The sequence below is a fragment of the Eufriesea mexicana genome, unplaced genomic scaffold, assembly GCF_001483705.2.
Source record: "Eufriesea mexicana isolate 0111107269 unplaced genomic scaffold, ASM148370v2 scaffold294, whole genome shotgun sequence".
NCBI classification, from domain to species: Eukaryota; Metazoa; Arthropoda; class Insecta; order Hymenoptera; family Apidae; genus Eufriesea; species Eufriesea mexicana.
In genome coordinates, this window is record NW_016908489.1 from 733,978 (window position 1) to 757,250 (window position 23,273).

Here is a 23,273-nt window from a genome sequence, read left to right on the forward strand (position 1 = left end):
TCTCTGCATTTCCCTTTCCCTCGCCTAGACGCGCGACGTCGTTCGTAGGTCGTTGGATTTCTTTGCGGCGAAGTAGCTCGGTGGAACGTCGATATCTATGAGGTAGTAATAGGTTGGCGTGATTGGCGGGAATTTTTTAAAAGTCAACGACACCGGGAGTCCGATACACGCACCGGGGAATGACGGTGAAATGACGGTAAAATGACGGTGTCGGGCGGGGAGAAAATGGCGTGTATGCAGAGAAAAGGGAATTCTAAAAATTCCTGCGTTTTAATGTGCGAGCACCGGTCCGGTTAATGAAGACTGTAACCTAAATGCAAATAGGTGACCGACAACTGTTTAGCAATGTATATGGATGAGTATGGAAGTTTGCTTTGGTCGGCATGAATATGGAGATGATAGTTTAATTATATGTCACGAGTTCGCGTGTTGTTCGGCTGTTTGGGGCGTAAAGGGACCTTCGCAATTTGGACGCTTATGCGCGTCGCGCTTTTATTAATTTCAACCCCATTGGCCGGTGGACGAGCGTCGGGTCGGGACATATCGCGGCCGTACATACGTCTTCGTACACCAGCTGGAAATGGGGGCGAGTTGGCAAACGAAGGGACACAAAGAGAAAATTCGATATTCCATCGCGTCGGACCGCGCGGGTCTTGCCGAAGCTTCGACCGAGGGAAGGTATCGCGTAACGTCATTAAGAGTCGCAAAGATAATTCAGCAGTCCTTTGAAAGGAATATACGGGTGCGGGTTTAGTTGCGGCTAATGTTCGCCTGCTATTCGCGTATGCTGCTCTCCTAAATAAATCATTATCAGAGAGAAGGAGAGCGCGAGAGGGTGAAAGAGCGGCCGAGTAAAGCGGCACTCTTTGAATAATACAGTGTGCCGTGGCGGGCGGACGGCTGGATTTTAGGTGGCTTAGCGGCGTAACGGAGCACGCAAGCACCGAGGACGACGCGCCGGCGGTTTTCGTGGATTAATTGCCCATTCATAAGCCACCCTTTGGACCCGCGAAACCTCGCCTTTCGTCGAACAAACCTACGGCATAAAGATCGAAAAGAGCTCCCGCTGACTAGCGACGGCTTCGAAACCAAACCGATTTTAACGCGTTCCAACGTACTTCGTAATTCCAGAGCCTTTGACTCGCGCGATCCATTGAAAATTTGTAATTTCGCTCGAAAGGCTCGGGACATTTTCTTTTTCCCTTTTTCCTTTCTTCCTTTTTCGATTCGTCTGTCTCGAAAACCTGTCCCGATGGTCGGTAGCTTGGAGGCGATGGAATTGCTCGCGAACGAAGAGACTCGAGTGCCCATCGCTACGTTTTTAGGCGAAAGATACGACAAAGTAGTCCTCGGGATGAATTATTAGGTCGCACGGAATCACCGGTCGCTTAAATTTTCACGAGGAACCCGATCCACCTTTAACAAGGTTCACCCTCGAGGATGTACAAAGAAACGCGGCTGCTCCGTGGTCAGGCGTCAGGGTGATCTTGTCCACGAATCCGTCGAGTTTTTCGGCCAGGGTTTCGAGATTGCGAACGGCTTAACGGAGCTTTTCGTACTTTGAACGTCGTGTGGCGTAACGTACCGTCAAATCGGCTTAAGGAAACCACTTTTCGCTTGTCGATCGAGCCACAAAGGTCCGTGGAAATAAAAACGAAAAGCCACCCTTAGAGTCGAGGGTCCGAGCGCGGAAGAAATTCGAACGTATCGCGTGAACGGATGGGGTGGTAAATAAAATCAGAATTTCCGGGCCTTTACTTAAATCCACCCAGCCTGTGTGTTCTCGCGACGATAAACCCTTTTTGCTTGCCATGCTGATATTTTTCATATCCGGCCTCGGGAGAAATTTACGTCGACCGGAGCACGAAAGCTTGATTTCCAGGCAAGACGGTGCGTTAGGGGTGGTACCCGCCTTCCGTGTCACGTCAACGATTACTTACACGTTCGATACTAGGTACGATAGTGGTCGGTAGGGGATGTTCGACGCGTTCGTACGTGCCCGAACCTGTTACAACGTCCAGCACCTAGTACTCGCCCCTCGATTATTATTATTATTATTATTATTATTACAATCGTCGTCATTATTTTCCGCGTATCCATCGTTCACGAGCCAAGGGTGCTTGGCATTCGGAATTCCTAACGAAGGCGAAATTTCCGTTCAACGACGGACACGCGAATGACTAGGTTCCCGCCATTTTCGGTACTTCTTCTCTACCGTGACAAACCTCGCGCGATACCTGTACGCGAAGAGGAGAATTCAGAGGGTAAGAACGATCCGTAGCGGGTTGGCGACGACGTTCTTAATCATAAGCGAGTAGCGATGGCGTTACGCCGGGTACGAAGGGTTAATCGAGTCGTCGCGAGACCTTGGCACCCCGATACCGTAGCCGTAACCGTTTCGCGAGAGTATTACGTGCTCGCATCTATGCGCTTGTATTTGTCAAGCCCGGAGCAAGGCAATACGGCGACGCGTTTATCGGTTCGCGTACCGCTCGCCCGGTAAATTACGGAGGCCGTTGCATTGTAAATAGGGGTTGAAAGGGCTCCCGCCGAGCTTGCCGGGCTCCGGCATTTCGAGGCGTTCTCCCGAGCACTCGATTACGAACGCGAAGGACCGGCTACGAATGGGCGGTGTTGGCGCATTAACCGTTCCCTCGGCCAAAGCTTGGCGTTCCGCGGTTCTCCGGAAGTGCACGCTCCTCCTCTACGCGTCTCGGGGGCCGGGGCGTCTCTCGCGCGGGAATGCGGAGCCTGATCGTTCCTTCCGTAGTAAACCGTCTGCGGGAGACACGTTGAATTTAGTCGGCACTCGGTACACCCGAATAGACAATAAGCTAGCGGTTTCCGAGGCAGTTGCGGAAAATTGGGGCCGAGCGCCTCGTATTTTCGCAGCTTTAGGTGATCGCGGCAGACTCTGCTATTCGTTGGTTAAATACCGCGGGAAAAACTCGCGCGGTCTCGCGTTCGTTTGCTCGGTGTCATGGTCGGATAGGTGATACCGGGATGGCGGACCAGTCGATGCTGGAAACGAATGGCGATCGCATTCCGCGAGCTCCAACTATGCTCAACTAACCGTCGATCGGCTCGCGGTCCGAATGTTAAATGTCCCTGGGAGCCGAAACTGCGCTCCGCGTTACCGTCTTGCGGTCGTCAAGGAATCCGGTGTGTCTGACTGCTCCTCGTTCCTCCGTATAACTCCGCAGTGGAAGCCCGTTCGACGGATACTTCCCGGTTCGGTTCCAGGAGGAACGTAGACAGACGTGCCGAACTCGCACGCGATTCGGATTCTTTTCCTTCCCTCCTCGTTACTCGCGACGGACACGCGCGAGTAGGTGTCCGATACGCGTCGATATGGCGGAAAAATGGGCCGGGGCCGCGGTTCGATTGATCGAATTTTCGCGTCGCTAATGTGTCCGCGTGACCCGATTCATTTTTCGACGTCGATGCTGTTCCGTACGCGCATCGCCGGCGCGATTTCCGCGAGGTTATTATGCCTGGAAAATTAAAGAGGAATCGTTGATGGAATTTTGATGGCACCGCTCGCTGGCAGATCGTCCCTTTTACCGCATCGACGTAATCTTCCTCCGGAGTTATTTTCCTTTTAAAAAGACCCGGCTGCCCCGTAATTTTCATCGTCTTTATTAACGAACCTTTTCAACGAGCGCGAACCGGAATCCGCGGCAAAGGGAAACGAAAAGCGGGAACCGGTAGCAGAAGCCGCAGCAGCTTTCATCGGTTTTAATTTAACGCCTACATGAAATTCAAACGAAAACTTCAATTTAAATGTATAGGTATGCTATTTTCCTCTCGACGCTAAGCTGGATTTCGAGTTTTATTAAGACGTCCACCGGCACGCGCAAAGGTGTCCACCATTTTGCCGTCGATTTTCATTCTTCCTTTCCCTCCCCCCTTCTCTCGCCAGCCGAGTTCGTATTTTTCCTTTTCTCCTTTTTAAACTTCCGCCGCGTTCCATCCGACGAGCCGCTCGTCCAAAGTTGCGCGTGTTCCGTGGAAAAACGCGGAGACAAACAGCGAGATGACAAGGGACGCGTTATAAACCGTTGCGTTAACGTAATGCAAACTAAAAGCGTCGTATTACATACGACAACACACTTTTTCCCCGGCTGGTAGGTAGGTGAAAAATGTGGGCCAAGTAAAACGCCGAAAATGCGCGCGTTATGCGCCTCGCAAAACGTGTCCATCCATTATTTTAACCTTCCAGCCGTTGCTTTTAGTCGGCCCGTACTTTTGTCCCGTCTGGTACAATACGGCAGCTAGACAAATCGGTCGTATCGAGCTTTATTTTCCCTCACGGCCACTCCTCCCTTCGTCGTCGCGACTCGCGCTTCCCGCGTGATTACACGCACATGGCGACTCAAAGGGTAAGCGATATCCCCGCGAATCTCGGTGGAACAAACGCACCGATCCGCTCGATACCGCCGATGAAATTCGTTCCGGATCTATTCCGCGAAACGTCGACGTCGTTATTCCCGCTGGCTGGAACAATCGGCAAACGCGGATATTGCTCGAACGCACGTACGAACGTACGTACGGAAGCGTATCGAAGATCCCGGCGCGAAAGGTGGGCGGGCAGAGGGGATGAGCCTACATTTTCATATAAAAGCTGCGCGCCTTCCGTTAAAATAATGAGCATCTAAAAAGGAAGAGTTGGTATCCGGAGAGTGTCGTGGCGAGTAGAGCGGGTGGTACACACGCGGATGGCGGCAGCTGCACGTCGGACCGCTTTGTGCTGCAGCTTTTGTGCGTATGCAGGGTGAGATCCGCGCGGCGCGGGCGTCAGTTCGCGTATATGGGCCAGGGTTATACGGAAACGGCTTGGCGAAGAAAAAAGCCGGCACGAGAGGTCGGCAGCGCGAAGCACTGGATATTAGAGGGTGCTTTATTCTTCTTTTTTCCGCGCTCTTCTCGCTCCTTCTTCGCGTCCTTCCTTCCTTCCGGGCTAGCAGCTCCTGCCAGACAGGGCGGAACGGCCCGGTCGTTCCGCTTTAATGTGCCGCTTTTTATCTACCTTATCTGCCGCGAACGGCGTCATCGTCGCGCGTCAGCTTTTCGCCTCTGTCGAATTATCGTCGGTGATCCCGTGGCGTCGAATTTCCTCTCCGCCGCCGACGCGTTCCAACGCAAATGTTACATCGACGCGTAGGTACAGGCGAGATGACGATACCGGATGATAGCGTGCGCGATCGGCACACGCGCGCCGCGGGCGTATTTCTCTCGTCACGAATCTTCCACGCGCTCGTTTATCTCTCGCTTACGCTCGAACCGGTCGCGGTCGTGGTCGCGGGGCAGCAATTCGCTCGGCCGAAGAAACCATCCGCGCGCGCGTTCGCCTTTGTCTCGAGCCCGAGCCGGGAAGGAAGGAGGAGAGGATGGCAAAGTCGAAACCGCGCCTCGCCTCGGAATAAATCAAAGTACGTCGTAGGAGAAAGAAAGCACTCCGTTTTCCGCGTCTTTCGATATCCGAATATCCGAGTCTCTTCCGTGGCAAATGCCTCGGCTGGAATCACAGGTTGCACAGGTGGAGACGGGAATTGAATGGATCGAGGGTGCGGGATGAAGTGTCTCGAGCAGCGAGATTTACGAGCATCCTCCCCGAGCCGGGTGAGCGCGAAAGCTTTGCATTTGCCGTGTATTTTGGTGAAGTGCCGCGAGGCTGGCTGCAAAAGGGATCGCCGGTGATTGGAAGGGGCGGAGGGATGCCGCGATGGGACCCAGCTGCGATAAACTAGATGCTCGATTCGCGACACCGATTCGCGTCGGTTCTACGCGCCGGAATTTTGCGGTACGACCCTTTAAACTGGGCCATCGACCCCGCGCATCCCCCGCGACCTGTTTCCGGAACGATCGTCGATCCAGACGATCCCGTGGATACGCGGGGGGGTCGGCTGTCGCTCTTCGGGAGGAAACGCGCGTACCTGCCTCTTCGACACTCGCCCTCTGGCGCCACCTTTCCCCAACGACGATTTCGACCGGGGTTATAGCGAGTTTATCGGGATCACGGTCGCGAGGGAGAATTTATTCCGCGAAAAGACGAGTCGCTGGAAATCCATAAATCGAGGATTCCCGAGATACGAGCCGTGATTTATCCCGAAGAGCCAAAAGGAATAAGCCATGGCTGCAGCCAGGGGGCTGACTATTGGCAAGAAGGATCCAGCTTCGCGGCACCGTGTGCCGATTTATTAGCGCGTAAGTAGCGTTCGGGTCGAGACACCGGGGTATCGGTACCAGCGAATTCCACTCGACGACGACGATCTGCCGGGAAACGCAGGCGCGATTCAGCGACGCTGATCGCCGATAGCGAGGTTCGCCTTTATAGAATTTACTCCTCTTCGGCGACGCGACTCGTTCTCCATCGTCGCACGAATAATAGAATACGTACACGTACGTTCTGTTTGTGTCCTAGTTGGTCGCATGCGAGTAGACAATGCCCGACGTACGCTCATTTGTCCATTGTCCATTCTTTCCGTCGGTCCTTCCTTTTTTCCCTCGGCCGGTGTTCCTCCGGGGACGACCTGATTCCTCGATAAAGCCAATAAACCCTCGTCAACCGATGGCAGTGCGGTGTTCGTTGGGAGCCGTCCATAGACCACAGTGTTTCCCTTTGCTCTTCGCCCTCTTTCCACGCGACTCGCTCTTTTCCCGGCTTTCTCGGCAGGGTCACTTTTATTCGCGGATCAGCTCGTCCACCGAATTTATTTAACGAGCGGCTAATCAACGTCAAAGCGCACCGACAAAAGGACCATTGTCGTCGGAGTGGCGATTTTTCCTCGCTCCCTTTTCCGCCTTTTTCTCCTTCTTCTGCTTCTTTCGCAGCCTCGCCAGACGCAGTTGTCTCTGGTGGAAGACGCGCGCGCGTCCGCTCGCGGCTTTTCCCGCCGCGTAACGAAAGACGCGGGAACGCGGAGGAAACGGCGGAAAGTTGGCCGCGCGTCGCTGGAATAATACCGACGCGTATAGGTTCGCAGAAGCAAGTACACAGCCTCGTCTCGCGCGTTTCCCCTCGTTTCGTCGAAATTAACGAGTCGAGTGTTTGCCAGAATCGAGGGAAATGTTGCCCCGGCGAGTGTTTGCTTTGATATTGGCCAACTTTTTCCACGGACCTTCTCTCTCTCTCTCGTTTCTCCCTGTGCCCCCCTCTCGCTCCTTCCCGGTGATTTTTAACACGAACAGAAGTAATACGAGACGAGGCGAGAGAAAGAATCGCGCGAACGTAAGCGGTTACAGCGTGTTCCTTCGCGATTGCTCAAGCGCGCCGGCTAATTCCGCCAAGTTATCACCGATCATCGGGGCACAGTGGAACTTTTTTAATTAAACGTACGCGCGATCGATCGGCCGGGAAATTTAATTTTCCAAAGAACCGATAAAATCGCGCCAAGTAGGGACCGTAGGAAATTTCGGCCGAGGCGGTCGCGAGTTCTGCGACGGGGGCGTAAAGGGCGCGGGCTAGAACGCGAAAACTGCGCGCCCAGCTGAAAGGAATTTTTTATGAAAAACGATCCAACCGTGTTGCCTTCATTTTTTCTTCCTCGCCCCAAGGGGTGAGCCCAGGATCGAGCGGTTCTCCGCACCCTACCCTACCCTCCGTTCGATCGACGCCCGGAATCGCCCTCGGAGAGAAAGGTACCCGCCGAGTCGTAAAATTCGCACGCGAGCCGACGCTGGAAACCGCCGAGCACGCGCGCTCTAAGCGGTAAATAACCGAAATCGCAGACGCGGATGACCCCTCTGATTCCCGCCACGGACAAACTGTTTGATTAGCGGACGTCCGCAGCCAGCTCCCGGAGGGGGACAGCTCTCCTGCGCCCTTGCAGTCGAAGCGGATGCGAGGAACGGAGAGAGAGAGAGAGAGAGGGTAGCGACGAAGAAGAAGGTCGACGAGGAAAAAGGACGGAAGCCCCGTTGCTGCGGGAAAATCGGAGAGAATAGAATAGGAGAGAACGGAGAGCAAGGTGCTCTGTTTAATGGATGGGGAAGAAGCGAGGGTGGTCGGAGTGACGGAGAAGGAAGTAGAGCTTGGACGGGGATTGGAGGAGCGAGAACGGAGAGGAGAGGAGAAGGTGGAAGCACGAGTGGTCGAAAGGTCAGTAGACTCGACGTGTCTGGAGAGCTGCACGAAATCGGCAACAAACATGCCGCGAAACCACCTCCGACCTCTTCCAATCTCATCCGCTGAGCCCGGAGCCGGTAGGTGTCGGATAGAAAAGAGGGTAACAAGAAGCGAAACTCAATTTCGGCTGGTTGGTAGCTTCTCGTCTTGCGGGGCCAGGGGTGTAAGAGGTACGCGGAAAAAGCGTTTCGCAGTCGTTTGTTTCAATATTTTCGAACGAACGGGGTGTCGTTCTCGATGGCGGGTGGCCGATACGCGAGGAACATCGTGGACGTCGGGACGTGACTCGTTTACCCGCGATTACCTCTTACGGGTCGATAGATCCGATAATTCGCCGGATTGTGTCCGGTAATGGCGGTCCCTCTCGTTGTTCGTTAACGAAATATTAAATCGCGGGCTTAGCGAAGGAGCGGGGTAACGGCACGCGTTGTTTGTTCGAAACGCGACGACGGTCAATTATGCAGAAGCAAAACCGATCGATGCGAGCTCACCTGCATGCTGGTTCACCGACGGTCTCGAAAAACAGGCAGGTACCACCGTTCATGCAAAAGTCTCCAGCTATCGGGCACGGCTGCTCCTGCCTCGGCCAGGCCGCCGTCGCTGTAACAAAATCAGAGAAAAAATATTCGTCAGCGTTCGAAACGGAATGCGCATAAATTGCGTGTCGTCCTCTGGCCACCCCAAAAGTCCCGCTTGTTCGCCCTCGTCGATACGGGGGTGTAGGGTACTATCTGCTACCACTAGTGCCTCTCTCTCTCTTTCTCTCTCTCTCTCTCTCTCTCCATCTGCACCCCCGTTCTTTTCACCATCGACTTTCACGCGGCACGAGCTTTGGCCTGGTTCACGCGCGCGCGTGTTCCCCCTCGCGTGAATAAATCGCTCGCCGTTAAAGCTTTGTTCGCCGTGCGAGGAAATGATATTCGCGCTCGCGGAGAGCCGGATGGTGGATTCGAGGCGAGACCGTGCATTTTCATTTCAATCGGCCCACACGCGGATTAGTCTTTGGTATGCAAATGGAACGGCTGCTAAGGAGGAAACCCGAGGACGCGAGAGACGGCTGGATTTATGAAGAGCTTAAAACATTCCCTGCTCTAACCTTCGCTCTTCCCGTTCCTTGTCTCTTCGTCGCACGTTCCGCGTCCCCGCCCTTGCGCTTCCACCCCTTTAGCGCGAGCCAGAGCCGTTGATCGAACCAGCGTCTCGCGACGATAAACCTCTTACGCGTGGCGATTGATTCTTCGCGGACGAGTAATTACTCTTCGCTATCTCGTTTGCTACCCCTGAGCCGCGATTAATCCTTCCTCATCGCGTATCGGACATCGAGGAACGTTGCAACGGGGTAGCAGAATTTTCCGCGCTTTTCCGGCCTCGCGTGATCGCGGAGAAGTCGCGAAATTAACGTGTCAAAGGTAGCCATTCCTCCCGGAGTTTGAAGCGGTCGCGCGCGGCTTTGATACCGTGACGAGCACGGGACGCGGGAGTGAATCGGAATAGGGGCAATTTGAGCATGATACGCGCGAGAGGCACGGAAACGACGCACGGAGCGCACGGAGCGCACGGAGCGGCCGTGTGCAATGTATTAAAAATCGTATAACGAGTTTGAAAGCGAGCAGACGAGCCGGCCAGAGCGGAGTAATAGCGGCCGGAGCTCGCGAACATGGCTTGGCTCGGCGTGGCTCGTCGGAGAGCGCGTTCACGTTCGTGCGATGAGCTTGCGAACGCGTACACCATTATTACACTCGGATTAGTACTCGACCATTCGGTCGGGCCGGTATTACCGAGCGCGGCTTCAACTTCGAAAAGCTCTCGAGCAGCTTGTACGGCCGGCTTTATCCTCTCTCGCTTTTTCACCCACTCCCGGCAGCCGTTTTCCGCTCATCCGGCGCATTTCTTCTCGTTAAGTCCCTAACGAGCTGAAGACATTTCGCCGCGAGAGCACTTGCTTTCTCTATTTTTTGTCCTATCGAGAGTCGAGGCAAACAGGGCGAGGCACGAACGGGGAGGGTCGCGTTGAAATTTTAATCTTCCGCCGGCGTTCCCACCCCGCGCCATTTCGAATCCCTTCGGTTCCGACGGAGATCCGATTCAAATTGGAATCGCCGGGCGTATTATTTCACGAGAACGCGAGAAGATACTCCGCTTTCTTCGGATTTCGTTTAATCTCGGCTTTTAGTTACAGAAGACGCATAGGGGTAGTTTTCCTACCGGCCGGGAATTGGCGGAAACTCACGCGGCTGGGATCTCGAGTTAATCGAACTCCGCCTCCGTCGTGTTCCGCTGTTTTTCCAAGGCAACGTCGAATCGCCAAACTTTCCTCCCGCTTCCGGTGCCGCGAGTTTCTTTCACGCCGCGCGGGAAACATCGCGCGGCAATCTCGCGGAATGCGAAAGTTGGTCGCGCGAAACAGGGTTAACACCGGCGGGAGAGGAAGAGGAGGAAAGTTTAGATGAGGCGAGAATCGAGTTTGAATCGCGGCTATATCGATTCGGCTCGACAACGCGCGGCCCACGCGTTGCCATTCGTTTCTCCTCTTTCGGCCCGTGACGCGATTTCGCGCGTCGAGATTCGAGGGAAAACGGTTCACCGTGATCGCCGCGGAAACTTGCAGGGAGAAATAGAAAAGCTTATCGGGGAAAATGACGGGTCCGAACGGTTCTCGATTCCGGTTTGTATTCCGCTTGTATATCGCCGCGCGATATCGAGCTATGCAAAGTCTACCCTCGTTCGACCGCGCGCGGCCAGAATGCCAAAGCGACTCTCGCGTTTGCTGCGCCACCGGAAAGATCCAAGATGGACGACGTCCATTTACCATCGCGTCGATCCGTGGAAACGCTGACAAATTCCTCCGTCTCCCTTGCCTTTGAAATGTAACTCGCAGCTCCTCCGCGAATACTCGCGCTCTTTTTCCGCACGCGTCGTTGAGTTTCTCCCACGCGGAATATCGTGGTTCAAGTACCAATAAGTACCCGTAAATATGGTCGCGGGTAACGAGATCGACGAGCGTTCATACTGAAATTCGATGGAAAAACCGAACGAACGGTGACGCGACGCGCGGCGCGGTTGCAAAATGGCGGCCACGGATATTTCATTTTTCGACGCTTTGCGGAGACTCGCCGGGGTATCGAGAGCGATTTTCGCGATGTTTTTGCCGGGTATCGAGCACGCGGAAATTATCCGGTAATATTTACACGGAAGACTAGTCTGGATCCAGTGACGTAGTCCGAGCGCGAGTGGCGCGCGAATTTCGCGGACGAATGAAATTGTCTCATTAGAGGCGCGCTGCAGGCGGCAAAGCGTTCTCTGCAACAAACAGTTTTAACGTCGGCTGCTTTTGACGCGAGCTACATTGTTTGGACACCATTATCTCTGTCGATGTAACATCAATCGGTGTCGCGGGTGCATTTAGATAGCCCCGGCCAGCTGTTCCGCGTCGACCGCGATGCTCCGCGTTGATACGTCACTTTTCGACGTGTTTACGGTCTCGCGCCGGAATTTTTGACATGGATACAGAGCTTTTTCGAACCGGCCCCCGAGTGCTTTCCATCCGCCTTTTTCCCCTCTATTTTCCGTCCGCGCCGCTCGCGACAATTTCCACGCAATTCCCTGTACGTTTAACAGGACGAAACTCGCGGAATAATCGCTCTCGCAGCCGGTGTTTCTCTTTCTTCGGCGGTACGCGCGTTCAGCGGCGAGGGAATTAGTTTAAAAATGTATTACAGTTATCCGCGCTAACTGGCTGCACATGCGCGCGCTAATTAAGGCTAACGCCCTGGATTCTTCTGCCCCCTCCGCGCCGCTCGTATTTCAAGTATGAAATACGAGTTGTTCGTTCTTCGAGCGTGGCCCGAAAATTGCGGAGAAAATTCGAGCGGGCTCGCGCGGAAGCCGGCCAAATGACGAAACTTTTAATCTGCTCCGGCCGCGGCGCTGTCGGAACCGCGAGACACCCGGGGGAAAAAATTCGGCAGACCGAATTATGCGACCGGTTCTCGTGGAGAAACGTTGGTCCAATTACACCGCGAGCATGTACCGTTAGGTGCATCGAATGTTCCTCGTCGTTCGTGAATAAAACGAGAAAAATGATTTTCCTTTCAGCCGCGCTGCTCTCGAGGCGCGCCGCGAGGCGTGTTCGAAATTGCCGCGCCGATTTACGACCGGGACGTCGCGCTCGTGCGTGGAAAAACGCGCGGTTCCGCCGGGCGGGTAAAAAGCGCGGGCGATTCGTATTTTTGCGCGCGCGCGGCGGATAGAGGAAGGAGAAAAATCGACGTCGCGGGGAAGAAAAACGTCCGCTATTTCGAGAGGAAGCGGCCGGCGATGGACAGGCTTTCGAGCGAGCTGCCGGAAGAAGAGAGGACGCGCTTTCAGCCGGCGCTAATTTGCATCGACAGTGTTCGAAAATAGGTGCGGACCGGAGGCGGTGCGTAATTAAGTCGGATATAATTGCCCTAATATATCTGTTCGCGAGAGTCTGTGGCTCGGCTGGCCGCGCACGCGTACGGTTCACACCGTTGAACCCAGAGTCGGTCCATTTGCGTTTCCAAATATCGTGTTTCAAACGCGAGGCTGCTCCGCTCTATTGGCTCTCGCGGCCACCGTTCCCGCGACCGTTCCTACGACCGATCGCGACCGTTTTCGCGACGAAAGCCATCGGCACCGGGGGGGCATTCTCGTGGACGTGTCACACAACAGCCGGGCATCGGAAGGTTTTGACCCGCGTTCGAGGTGAGAAATTCAACCCCTTGATATTCCGGTGACGCGCCGGTGACACGCAACGGGATCGCCTAAGCGAATTTAAGTGGACGTTTCTCGCGATACGGCCGACACGGGGTAAAACGATTCGGGTTACGTGACCGCGACCGTGTCCTTTGCGATGGTTGGGAAAAAACGGCGGACTTGTAAGGAAGCGAGAGAAAAATCCAGACGAGCGCGGCACGGAATCTTCGCGCTCGTCCACGTCTGGAAGAATGAAATTGTAAAGTTTCAAAGGACCCTCTGAGCTTTAAGCACCGTCGACGGTTCTCCACGTGTGCTTTACCGAGCGAAATTCCCTCCCCTTTTGCCTGCAATTCCCCGCCCCTACCCTAGGCCGCCCGTGCCCCAGCTGCGACCGCCCTTACCCTCTCGGTTGTAGCCCGTACGTTCTTTCCCTTTGTCGGAGCAGATTCCTTCCTGCCGCTAGAAAAAGTAAATTGAATAGATCTAGCAAACCGTGCAAAAGGAAGAGTCGCGGAGGTGAAGAGGAAACGGAGAGTCGGAGGGAGAGAGGGAGAGGAAGAGAGAGAGAGAGAGGAGGAGCAGATTCTCGCACACACGTCGCGGAATCCGTCGAGCGGGGCACGTTGTTCCTGTTGTTCCGTCGCTTCCGAGGCGACTTTTATGAGACGTCTCCGACGTAGCTCGGGGAAACGGAATTAACTTGGCCGTCGTCGTCGTCGTCGTCGTCGTCGTCGTCGTCGACGTCTCTCCCTCCGTCCTCCTGTTCGCTCGATCGAACGCAAACGAGTGGAGCACGGTAATTCGTATCGGAAAGAGGGTTAGACGAACCGCGCTGCGCTCGCGTATGCAGCGATCGTTTCCCGAGCTGTTTGCAAAGAGATCGCGAGACGGTTGTTTCACCGGCGTTCCGTTCATAAGCGAACAGGCACGATTCTCGAGGCGAACGAAGCACCTTACATCATCCTCGTTAAACTTTTATGGCAGACGTATCGCGCGATCGCGAAGAGAACTCGCGGATAAGACTCGCGAGCCGCTTTAAGCCCAGCCTCTTCCCGGCGGATGAAACGAGTATCCTCGCAAAGAGAATTTTCGCTACAAAGAGAAACGACTAAGAGTTTTTGACGAGAGAAACCTTCCATCAACGGAAACAACCGGCCGTGCTCTTCCGCGATGCGACCTCGAGCGCCATCGCTTTCCCATTGCGCTTCCTAAACCTCCGGCTCTAAAATTTTATCCACCGTTTAGCCTCCTAGCTGCCTTTCGTCTTTACTCCCGACGCGTTTCTCGCTTTCGTCGATTTTTCCACTCGAATCTCCAGCTTTGGCGAAATCCCTCTGCGTGCCGCACGTTTCGCTATTAATCGACGCAACGAGGACTCCCGTTTCCTCTAAACGATCCAAGACACTTTGGTTTACGCGAATCCCATAAGCGCGCAACACAGCGCGAGAAACGGTCGCGTTTGCACGATATGAAATCGGCCAACGACCGGACCGATACTCTCCGGAACGTTCACGAGTGGGCCACGAGTCCGGAAACCGACGAACGATTTCGTCTGGATTCTTTTTCACACATCCTCGCGCGTATCCAGTCGTATCGCGAACAGGGCGGCTACGATTCAATAAGGCCGCGATATTGCTGACCTCGGTTAACATAGCCGTCGATTCTGCCTGGAATTTCGAATTCACCGGGCTTCCGGCTATCGCGATCCTTCCACTCTGTTCCTCCCCCTCTCTCTCTCTCTCTCTCTCTCTCTCCTCTCGGCTTCGCTCGCGAGATCTTAGTCCGGAACGGGCCGTACGATTTACACCTTCGACCACAAAGGGTGCTCCGGTGAGATTAAAGGATCCGGATGTAAGATCGATCCGTGGAACATAGCGGCGAAATTGCCCCGGCTTACGTTCGTCCCTTTTCCTCGCCCCTGGTAACGCGTTTTCCTCCTGGATATCGTATTTCTTCCGCTTTCGACGCGTCGATCCATCGTGAATTTTTATCTGCCCCTTCCCGCGTCGCGATATCGACAGGTTCTCGCGAGCTTCGAATCGCATTCACGTTTCCGCTTTGTTTCTTCCCCTGCCTCGCAATCAACGAGCCTTTCCGTACGCTATCGCGATTCGAATTTATCCGGCGAACCGGTGTACACCCGCGGACAAAAGATCTCCGCTCGTATCGCAGGGGCTCCGCCTTGCTGCTCTCGAACCCGCGGAATTCGTTCCGCGATCGTTACGGCTTCCGCTGGCAGCGTCTTGCGCCGCGTGTTCAGCCATCTTTTGTTCAGCCCCGTCGAGAGACCCGGAGTTTCCGCGAGCGACGAAAATCCACGGGGGAGGGTAGGTTGATATGCGGGCGAGACGCGATAACGGGGCTTCGGAGCGCGCGGAGATCCGCGTCCGCGCCGGGGGACGGACAGACGCCGAGCGTCTGGGCGACTGGACGCGGAATTCCGCCGGTTGTCAGCCCGCACGGGATCCTCCCCGGTGTCGGCCGCGACGTTTCCGTTTTTCTCCTACTTGGCGCGCAAACAAAGCGCGGCTGCACGCGAAGCTTGTCCGGCACGGCTCGGCTGTTTGTCTTCCATTAACTTTGCCCCTTCTGCGCGCAGATAATGCGCCCCGGTTAATTCGTTTCGTCGACACGCGCGTCCGCGGTCTAGTTTCGCGATTATCGCGTCGATCCATCGTTCCGCGTGCCTGGGCCGCTTAACCGCGTCATCTCGCCGGTCTAGGAGACTATTTAATCAAAGCGGAACCGCTCGGCCGTCCCGTGGGACGAATTTCTTTCGTAGTACAGTCGCGGGCAAAGAACACGCGGCGCTGGCAGGGCTCGCGACGCGGAAAACACGGTCAAAGCCGAGGCGGAGGGAGAAGGGAGCGGAAACCGGGCACGGAGAATAAGAAACGGGAGGAAAATCGTGCCGTGGAGCGGAATTCAAAGAGCCGTGGAACAATGGGCCGGCAGCCGTGCCGTACGAATTCTTTCGCGAATTCATTCAACGATGTAACGGCGCGATGAAGAACGACATTTTGCCTATGAATGCGCGCGGTAGGGCAGCAGCGTCGGGCGGAGGGATGCGCGCGATTGTACGCTTAAGGACAACCCGGCCCGGCCTTGTTTCGCCAGCCAGCTTTTCCGGATACCGCTCTCTCTGCTCACCCTTCCTCCCCCTCTCGTTTTCGCTCTCTTTCACCCTCTCCTTCGCGCGTATTCGTCCGCGTATCGGGCCGCGCGCGACCCTCTCCGTCGTCTCCGTCTCCTTTTCACCGCTGATCCGCCGGCCGCGTTTTCGCTCCGCGCGAATTGCGGCGTGTAATTCCGGGTCGCGGCAGTAGGCGATATATTGTTAACGACGCCGGGGATGTGTGTCGAGAACCGGGCTCGGCCGACGTCAAAAGCGTAATCTGGAGCGTTGCCTCTGCGTTGTCCCCTCTTCGAAATCTCGCGGCGGAACGGAGCTGATCCGCTCCCGCAGCCTGATTTCCTTTTCGTTCGTTCCACTCGGTCAGCTTCCCCGTCGGCCTCGCCAACCACGCGTCCCCTGGTTACTCTACTGGCCGCGATTTCCGAGTTCGATTGACCCCGGTCGTCTCGCGATGCCTCCAGGCGCCGGGGGGCTAACGCGCCATCTCGTTAGTCACGGGGGGTGCGTCTCGGGGGTCGCCGCGAAATTTCTCCTCGTCCAGAGTTTCGAGGTAGTTAATTCGAAGAGACTCTGGGCTTAAATCGCAGTCGTTGCGTCGTCGCGACGAACAAACCGGCCGGGAGAAGAATGGAATTTGATTTCCATCCAACTGCCCACCCTTCGCGCTCCGCCCTCTGTTCCTTCGCTCCCGCAGACCTCGAGAGGAAGCTTATTAACTCGTGGAATCTCGCCGGTGTTCCAGTACTCCATCCGCGCGGTGAATTTCTTCCCGGCGTCGATCAAGTCCCGGCTAGCGCGACTGCTCGAGCTGATTTTTCGCGGTACACCCAAGTGCTCCGCGAGTCGGTGGGATTAACCGGTCCATTCCACCGGCACGTATATCGCCGGACTGCTCAACGTTTCGGAAGTTTGATCATCGTGATCGAGTGGATCCAATCCCGCTTCCCCAGCGACAATGGCCGGCGAGTATCGAATCAACAGCTCGTTTGCTTTATTGAATTCTGACAATATTGCCGGGTAGGGTGATAGATAGTCGGCGCGATACGCCGGGACGAGCAACTAATGGCTACTCTCAAATTAATAGGGAACGCATTAGAATGTGTAACTCGTCGCGGTATACACGTCGCGCGGAAGTGATTAAAATTGATCCTGCAATCAATCCGTGAACGGCACCTATCGCGCGAAACCGATTTAATCGCGTTTCATCCGACTCCCGTTAGCCGTTTCAGAAAACCTTTCATCGTCACCGCCGCGCCACCACCCGGTTAATGACTTTCGTCCCAGCGGCTAATAACGGACTTGCCCCCGTTTCCCCGTCCGGGGGAATTCCCCTTTTTCCCTTCGCGAATAAACGAAGATGGAGCACGACTCGCAACGCCGCGAAAGCGTTCTCGTCGCGGCGAGAAATCGGCCGACTGGCGCGTATCCGCGTTCACGCGGGCGCTGCGCCCCTCGGGTAATTCCGGGATGCACGGGATAGAGAGTGGCTGGAAAGGAGCCTGGAAACGCGTGCAGTCGCGGAAGGTACCCGCGACGCGTGTTTCTATCTTTTTGCGCGGATTGCCTAGACACGGCGCCGCGTCGAGGCGAAAGGCAAAAGGAAGATTGCACCCCCAGGTGCCGTGCCCGGGGTTACTGCAGGGAAATGCACTTCTCTGCATCTAACCAGGCACTCAGCCGTGCGTGCCTCCTCCCGTGTACCTTTCTACGTGTGCGACCGTTCGCGATCAAAGTTCCGCGAATGTCTTTTCCCTCGCAGCGCCGCTTCACAGGCGCTCGCTATCGCCGTGAAAGGAAAGAATTTGGGCCGTCGCTGCCTCCGGCTGCATTCCTTTGGATAACCTCGCCCCTACTTATGAAAATTTCCCCGAATAGACCCCGTTCGCTATCTACGCGGCTCGTTTCCATCGGTAGACACGGCTGGAGCAGCCGAGAGCCCGACGTCTGGCCTGGCACGGGTCGAATCTACTGCGGGCTAGCGGCGGAATAATTGCTTATCCCAGGTGCGTTCCATTTTCGACCCGGCGAAACGTCCCTTCTTATTTAGTCAAGGGCCGATTTAGGATTAACCGAGTATAATTAGACCGGTGCCGGTGATTCTTTAATTCCGAGGGTACCTAGGTGTTTTAGTTTTCGAGCTAATTTAAGTTGCAGCGCAGGTCAGGTCTTTCGTACTTTCCACCCCTGCCGCGGGTAACCCGAATCTACCCTATCTTATCGTTACACGGCGCACAGTCTAGATTCGAGGTATCTCGAAGGTAATGCGAGTTGCCGGCAATCTAGACGTGCCCTGTTTCGAGCTTCGAGTTTTCTCCAACTGTATTAGGCCTAACTGACAGTGGGCAAAGTATAATCCACTTCCGTCTTAATTCGGCCGCTCGGCATGAACGGGGAGAAGCGTCGCGAGTTCCTCGCAGCTATCGACCGAGCTACCGAGGCTTTAAACGACGCACGAGGTGACTCGTGACGCGTCGATTCTCCGACGCGTAATTTAGTAATGCGTTTTTTCCGTCCGTCACGTGGGCGACATTAATAAACCGGGCGTCGCGTCGGTGCTCGGCCATTAGTCTTCGACGGTAAAGACCGGCATGCGGAGGCAGGTTCCTTGCCGATCGAAAAACCCAGATAATCCTGACAGTTTAATCAAACGTTGTACCTCCATTCCGTACGCTCGCGGCGCGACTCGCGCGTATCTCTGCTCGCGCGAACCGTAATTTATTTTAAACGTTCGCCAGCGACGAACCAGACTCGAGACGTACACGCAATTCCTTATCGTTATCCCATACGGGGTCGGGACCAAACGAGGAAGAAGAATGCACGCTTCTCCTTTCTCCTGCTATCTTTTCCCTCGTTTTTCCCCCTCCCCTCGTTTCCCTTTTCCATCCAATTCTGGGTCGAACTGCGGCGCTATTCACCGTTAATAGGGTCGCTAGTCTGCTCCGACCCTTATCGTACGGGGTAAATATCGCGTGCTCGACCGTCGGCTTATTCGAACAGAGATACAAAGAATTTTCCAATGGACCCTTTCTCCGCGTTCGATTTGCCGATTGGCGATCGTACCTCTCTCGGAACGATGCCTTGTAATCGCGTAGTCGGGTATTTCGCGGGAATATCGGATGTTAATCAATGATGCGCGCGGACAATTATTTTAGCGGCGATACGGCCGAAAATTGAATCGAATGCGGAAATAAAATTTTCACAGGCAATCAAACGTAGGCTGGCGCACACGCGCGCAAACCGGCACGCAAACGGACGCGCAAACGAGCGCACGAACGAGCGCACGCACGAGCGGCTGGCCCGACGAAAGAAATTGCCGGCAATAAATGCTCATCGATATTCGCGGTCGCATTTTTCCGCAATTATTGCGCGCGTGTATTCCGCTGCCGGTCGATTCGACGCGGGAATATGAAATATCTCGGCGTCCCACGGTCCACCGCCGGCTTTCGTATAAACACAGCGGTAATTAGTTTTCCTAGAAAACGATTTCATTGGCTGTCGCTGCTTCGCGCTCAAAACTCCCCCACCGAGATAAATTAACGATCGGCCTACGGAAACGTTCCAACGGTTTTCCACCGGCTTCTCGCGATTTTTCCCCGGAAAATACGATTCGCCGCCGGGAATATTTGTTAGACGGATTCCGCCGTTCCTCGAAAGGATTTCTCCTTCTCCCTTTCCGATTTCCATTCGTCCCGGATGGCAAATTAGCGTCGACGCCGTTGGCTCTTCGTTAACGAACTCATCGCGAGCGAAGCTCGTCGCAGCGACGGATGAAAAATAGCGAATTTCCTCGACGTCTGCGACTCGATCGATAGCAGCGCAAGATCTCTCGGGTATAAATAAGCGAAAAGCGAAAATATCGCGGTCAGTGGAGAACGAGTGAAACGGGTCCGTAGCTGGCCGGACAGATTCACGGCACACGGCGCTGTTCCGCGCGGTCCGACGATAAATAAAAAGACCAGAGCGTGCGAGTCCGGAATAAAGAGCACGATGTTTCACTGTCGGCGATCGTTATCCGATCTATCCGTGATCGTCGATCTCTGCGCCGCCCTCGCGAGGTGGCCGTGGCGTTTCGCGAACGCTGGCAAAAACCGGCGATTCGATCCACGATAACGTTCGCCGGTCCACTGACGACGGTCGACTCGATTCCGCGCGGAAAATTTCCGCGTCGATCCACGGAGCTTTATTTTCCTGGTGAATTATTTCGAAACATCCGCGCGCGCGTATCGGCAGAGCAGTAAGAGACAGCTGCGAAGCCGGCGAGAGTGGAGTCGAGGGATGACAGCCGAGTTTGCTGAAACGCGTCTGGATCGGCATCGCCGGGGACGAATGTTTCATTCGCGCGTCCCGATTCCAGCGGATCCGTCGCGAAGGGCGTCAAACCGCGGCAGCCGAACCGTTGCTCACGGAACACGATCTTATGGCACGCGAAACACGAGCCGCCGCGTCTAGGTTCATATAAAATTCCATACGTTATAAGTCTGGAGCAGTCGTTCGCGATGCAGCCGGTGACGTACACGTCGCGGCCGGTTATCGCGCGTTCGCCAAATAGAACGCGTCGGTCGTAGTCACCGGCTTGGGGAGACGAGTTAATGCTTTTACCGGTCGTTGAAAGCTCGCGCGCACGCTGCACGCTGCAGTCGGCCGCAACAACGAGCTCGTAGACGACGCTGGAAAATCAAGCGGCTTTCGTGGAATCAACCTTTTGATCCCGCGATTGGATTGCCAACCGAGCGGCTCGCTCTTCTCCGCGAGTCGATCGACGAATAGGATTCCCGCGAGTCCTCGTTTTTCTTCCCCGGCACGCGGGAGACAATTCCACGATTCCTCGACCGCCGTTTCCGCGTGTCGTTACGACTCCACTCGACTCTACTCGACGGGTCTCCGTTGGCGGCCAATCTCGAACTCGAGAGGATCGGGATATCCTTGGTCGCATCGAGACGCCTTGTCCCCGGAGACAATGGACGAACCGCGAATAAATCCGAGCATCGCTATTCCCCGTCGAGTCCGAGCGGCGATAAATAAGCGAACAACTGTTCCTCCGCGTGGCTCGTTAAGAGAGAACTCCCCCGATAATTAAACCGTTGTTTTGCGCTTGAGCTAATTAGCGACGCGGCAGAAATGAGGCCGGGTAAAAAGCGGCGCCACCTCCGCGAAACATTCGAGCCGATGGTCCCGAGCACGCTAGCTGCTGCGAGCCTTTACGTAACGCGTCTTGTTTGTTCTTCCGGAGGCAACGAGTGTTTCTTTCGGGTTACAACTGCGAGCTGCCTCGATTTTGCCCCGCGTCGCGAGCGGAGGATCGTAAACGGCAGCGGGGATCGTTCCTTATCGAAAGGGAAACAGTGCGGGCGTAGAGGCGGCGGATGGCGTTGGATGCACGCGCTGTCTCGCGCAGCAAACAGCTATTCACCCGGTCGACTCGCATCGTAGAGACCCGGGTCGCAGGGAATTTCGCGCCACGTCCCGCACCTAACGACGACCATGAGTGTGTGCACGCTACCGCGTACTGGGGGAGCTAAATCGCGCGTGGTTTCTGCATCTGCATCGCATTACGCTCGGAATTGGCCGACGAGCGCGATTGAAATTCGTCGGAGTGCCACTTGGCGAAACGAGCACGCGATTAAGCAACGATTCGACGCCGTTGCCTCTCTTCTCGCGCCGTTTCGCCGACTCGTCCTCGCCGCGAATCCGCTTTCTCCGCTTTCTCCGCCGGACCGCGCCCTCTCGTTCTTCGTTCTCCGATCGCGATAATTGCCAGCGAGACTAACGACTGTTCCGGCAAGTTGCGCCAAGTTTGTATCGCGAGGACGCGCGTCCGCACGCGGGTTGTTTGGCCAAAGGGCCGCGGAGGGCTCGTCGAGACGAACGGTCGCGGCGGGAGGCATATTTCTCCGGCAGAGTTTCCCGATGCCGCGCATTCTCATCGAGGCAGACTCGCCAAACAGACTTGCCAGCGCCGTAATATTATTCCTGTCTTTCCGCGGCGTCAGTCGCGCGAAATGCACCGCCGTGCTCTGACAGCTCGTTTAATTTATCCAAACACGGGAAAGTCGATTTCGAGTGGTCGTAAGAGGTTCCCCCCGAGGTCGGCCTCGAAACCCGACGCTGCCACGATTTCTTCCGCGGATAATCCTCGCGTGGAAAATTGCACGCGAGTCGTGGCGGAATTTTAAATAATTCACGCCTGCTCGATTCCCCTGGCATTGATTTATCACCCGCGAGCAACCCCTTCTCGTTTCCACGAGCGTTCCAACGACCGCGGCCGGGCGCGAAACGACAACTTGTTCGTTTTACTTCGCCGTCGCGCCAAGTATCGCTGACAGAGAATCCCAGGTGAACGGGAGATGATCTTTCGCTACGTGTATCTCGCTTTTTCCTCCGCCCGCGCCTCCGAACTTCGCTCCGCCGGCGTGCATAATGCACCGCCAGGACTGGCAAGTAGTAGGAGCAAGTAGTATGAGCGACATATAGTCAGACGGCGCGTGTGCCGCTCCGCTCCGTCGAGGACGGTTGTTTATTCGTCGTCGCGACGACAGGCCTGGAGAAATCGCGCGACAAGTTTTCGAGTTTGCAGCAAGGGGTGTAGCATCTTCGCGTCGCGAGACAATATCGCGCGTAACCAACCCTCCACGAGACTTTATTCGCCACGCGACGCTTACCGCTTATCACCGACCGCCGTTCGACCGTCTCGAATTTTTCACCCTGGCGTTCGACGACGACGTGGCGAAGCTGCCACACGGTCTCGAAAGTTCTCGTAAAATTTAACGTCCGAGTGGACTCGCGGGGTGGGAAGAAATTCGAGGAGCGCGGCGACGTCCTCGACTCGGCGGTAATTCGGGACGAGAGCGAAGTCGATTGGTCCGCTTTTAATTAATTCCGTAAGAACGATGAGCTCTATATCTGCGACACTGCGCCTCGGCTTGGCGCCTGCGAGGGAAACAATGCCCGGAAAGACAACACGACGCCGGGGTATGGCTATCGCTGTCGCCCGTAGCATCCGCGAGGCTCCACGAAGAAGGGTTTACCTTCCGCTCGTAATTGTTTCTATTTCGACGTTTCGCCGCCCCTGCTTCGCCTCCTAATTGTCTCTGTTTCTCGTCTCTTCACCTTCGAGAGCATTAAGCGGACTTAAGTCTTCCTCCGGCGCCGGATCTTTCTCCGCCTCGCTCCGTTATCGTTATCCGGCGTATCGGTATTTAACCGGAGTCATTAGCCGCGTCCTCTTCGTCCTAAGGATTCCTGTCCCCGTCTCGCCCCCTCGCGCGACAATTCCTCGTGACACCCGCGAGT

The 23,273-nt window shown here is 55.4% G+C and overlaps 1 protein-coding gene across 1 annotated transcript in view; it reads right to left on the reverse strand.

Annotated features, from left to right (window-relative positions):
* The window catches only part of LOC108556016 (U-actitoxin-Avd12b-like), a 60,005-nt gene that overhangs the window by 12,319 nt on the left and 24,413 nt on the right, over window positions 1-23,273 (reverse strand). Inside the window, exon 3 of the mRNA XM_017911924.1 lies at window positions 8,620-8,728. Within this exon, the coding sequence (XP_017767413.1) occupies window positions 8,620-8,672 (53 nt within the window). The 5' untranslated portion in view covers window positions 8,673-8,728. The remainder of the gene's footprint in view (window positions 1-8,619; window positions 8,729-23,273) is intronic.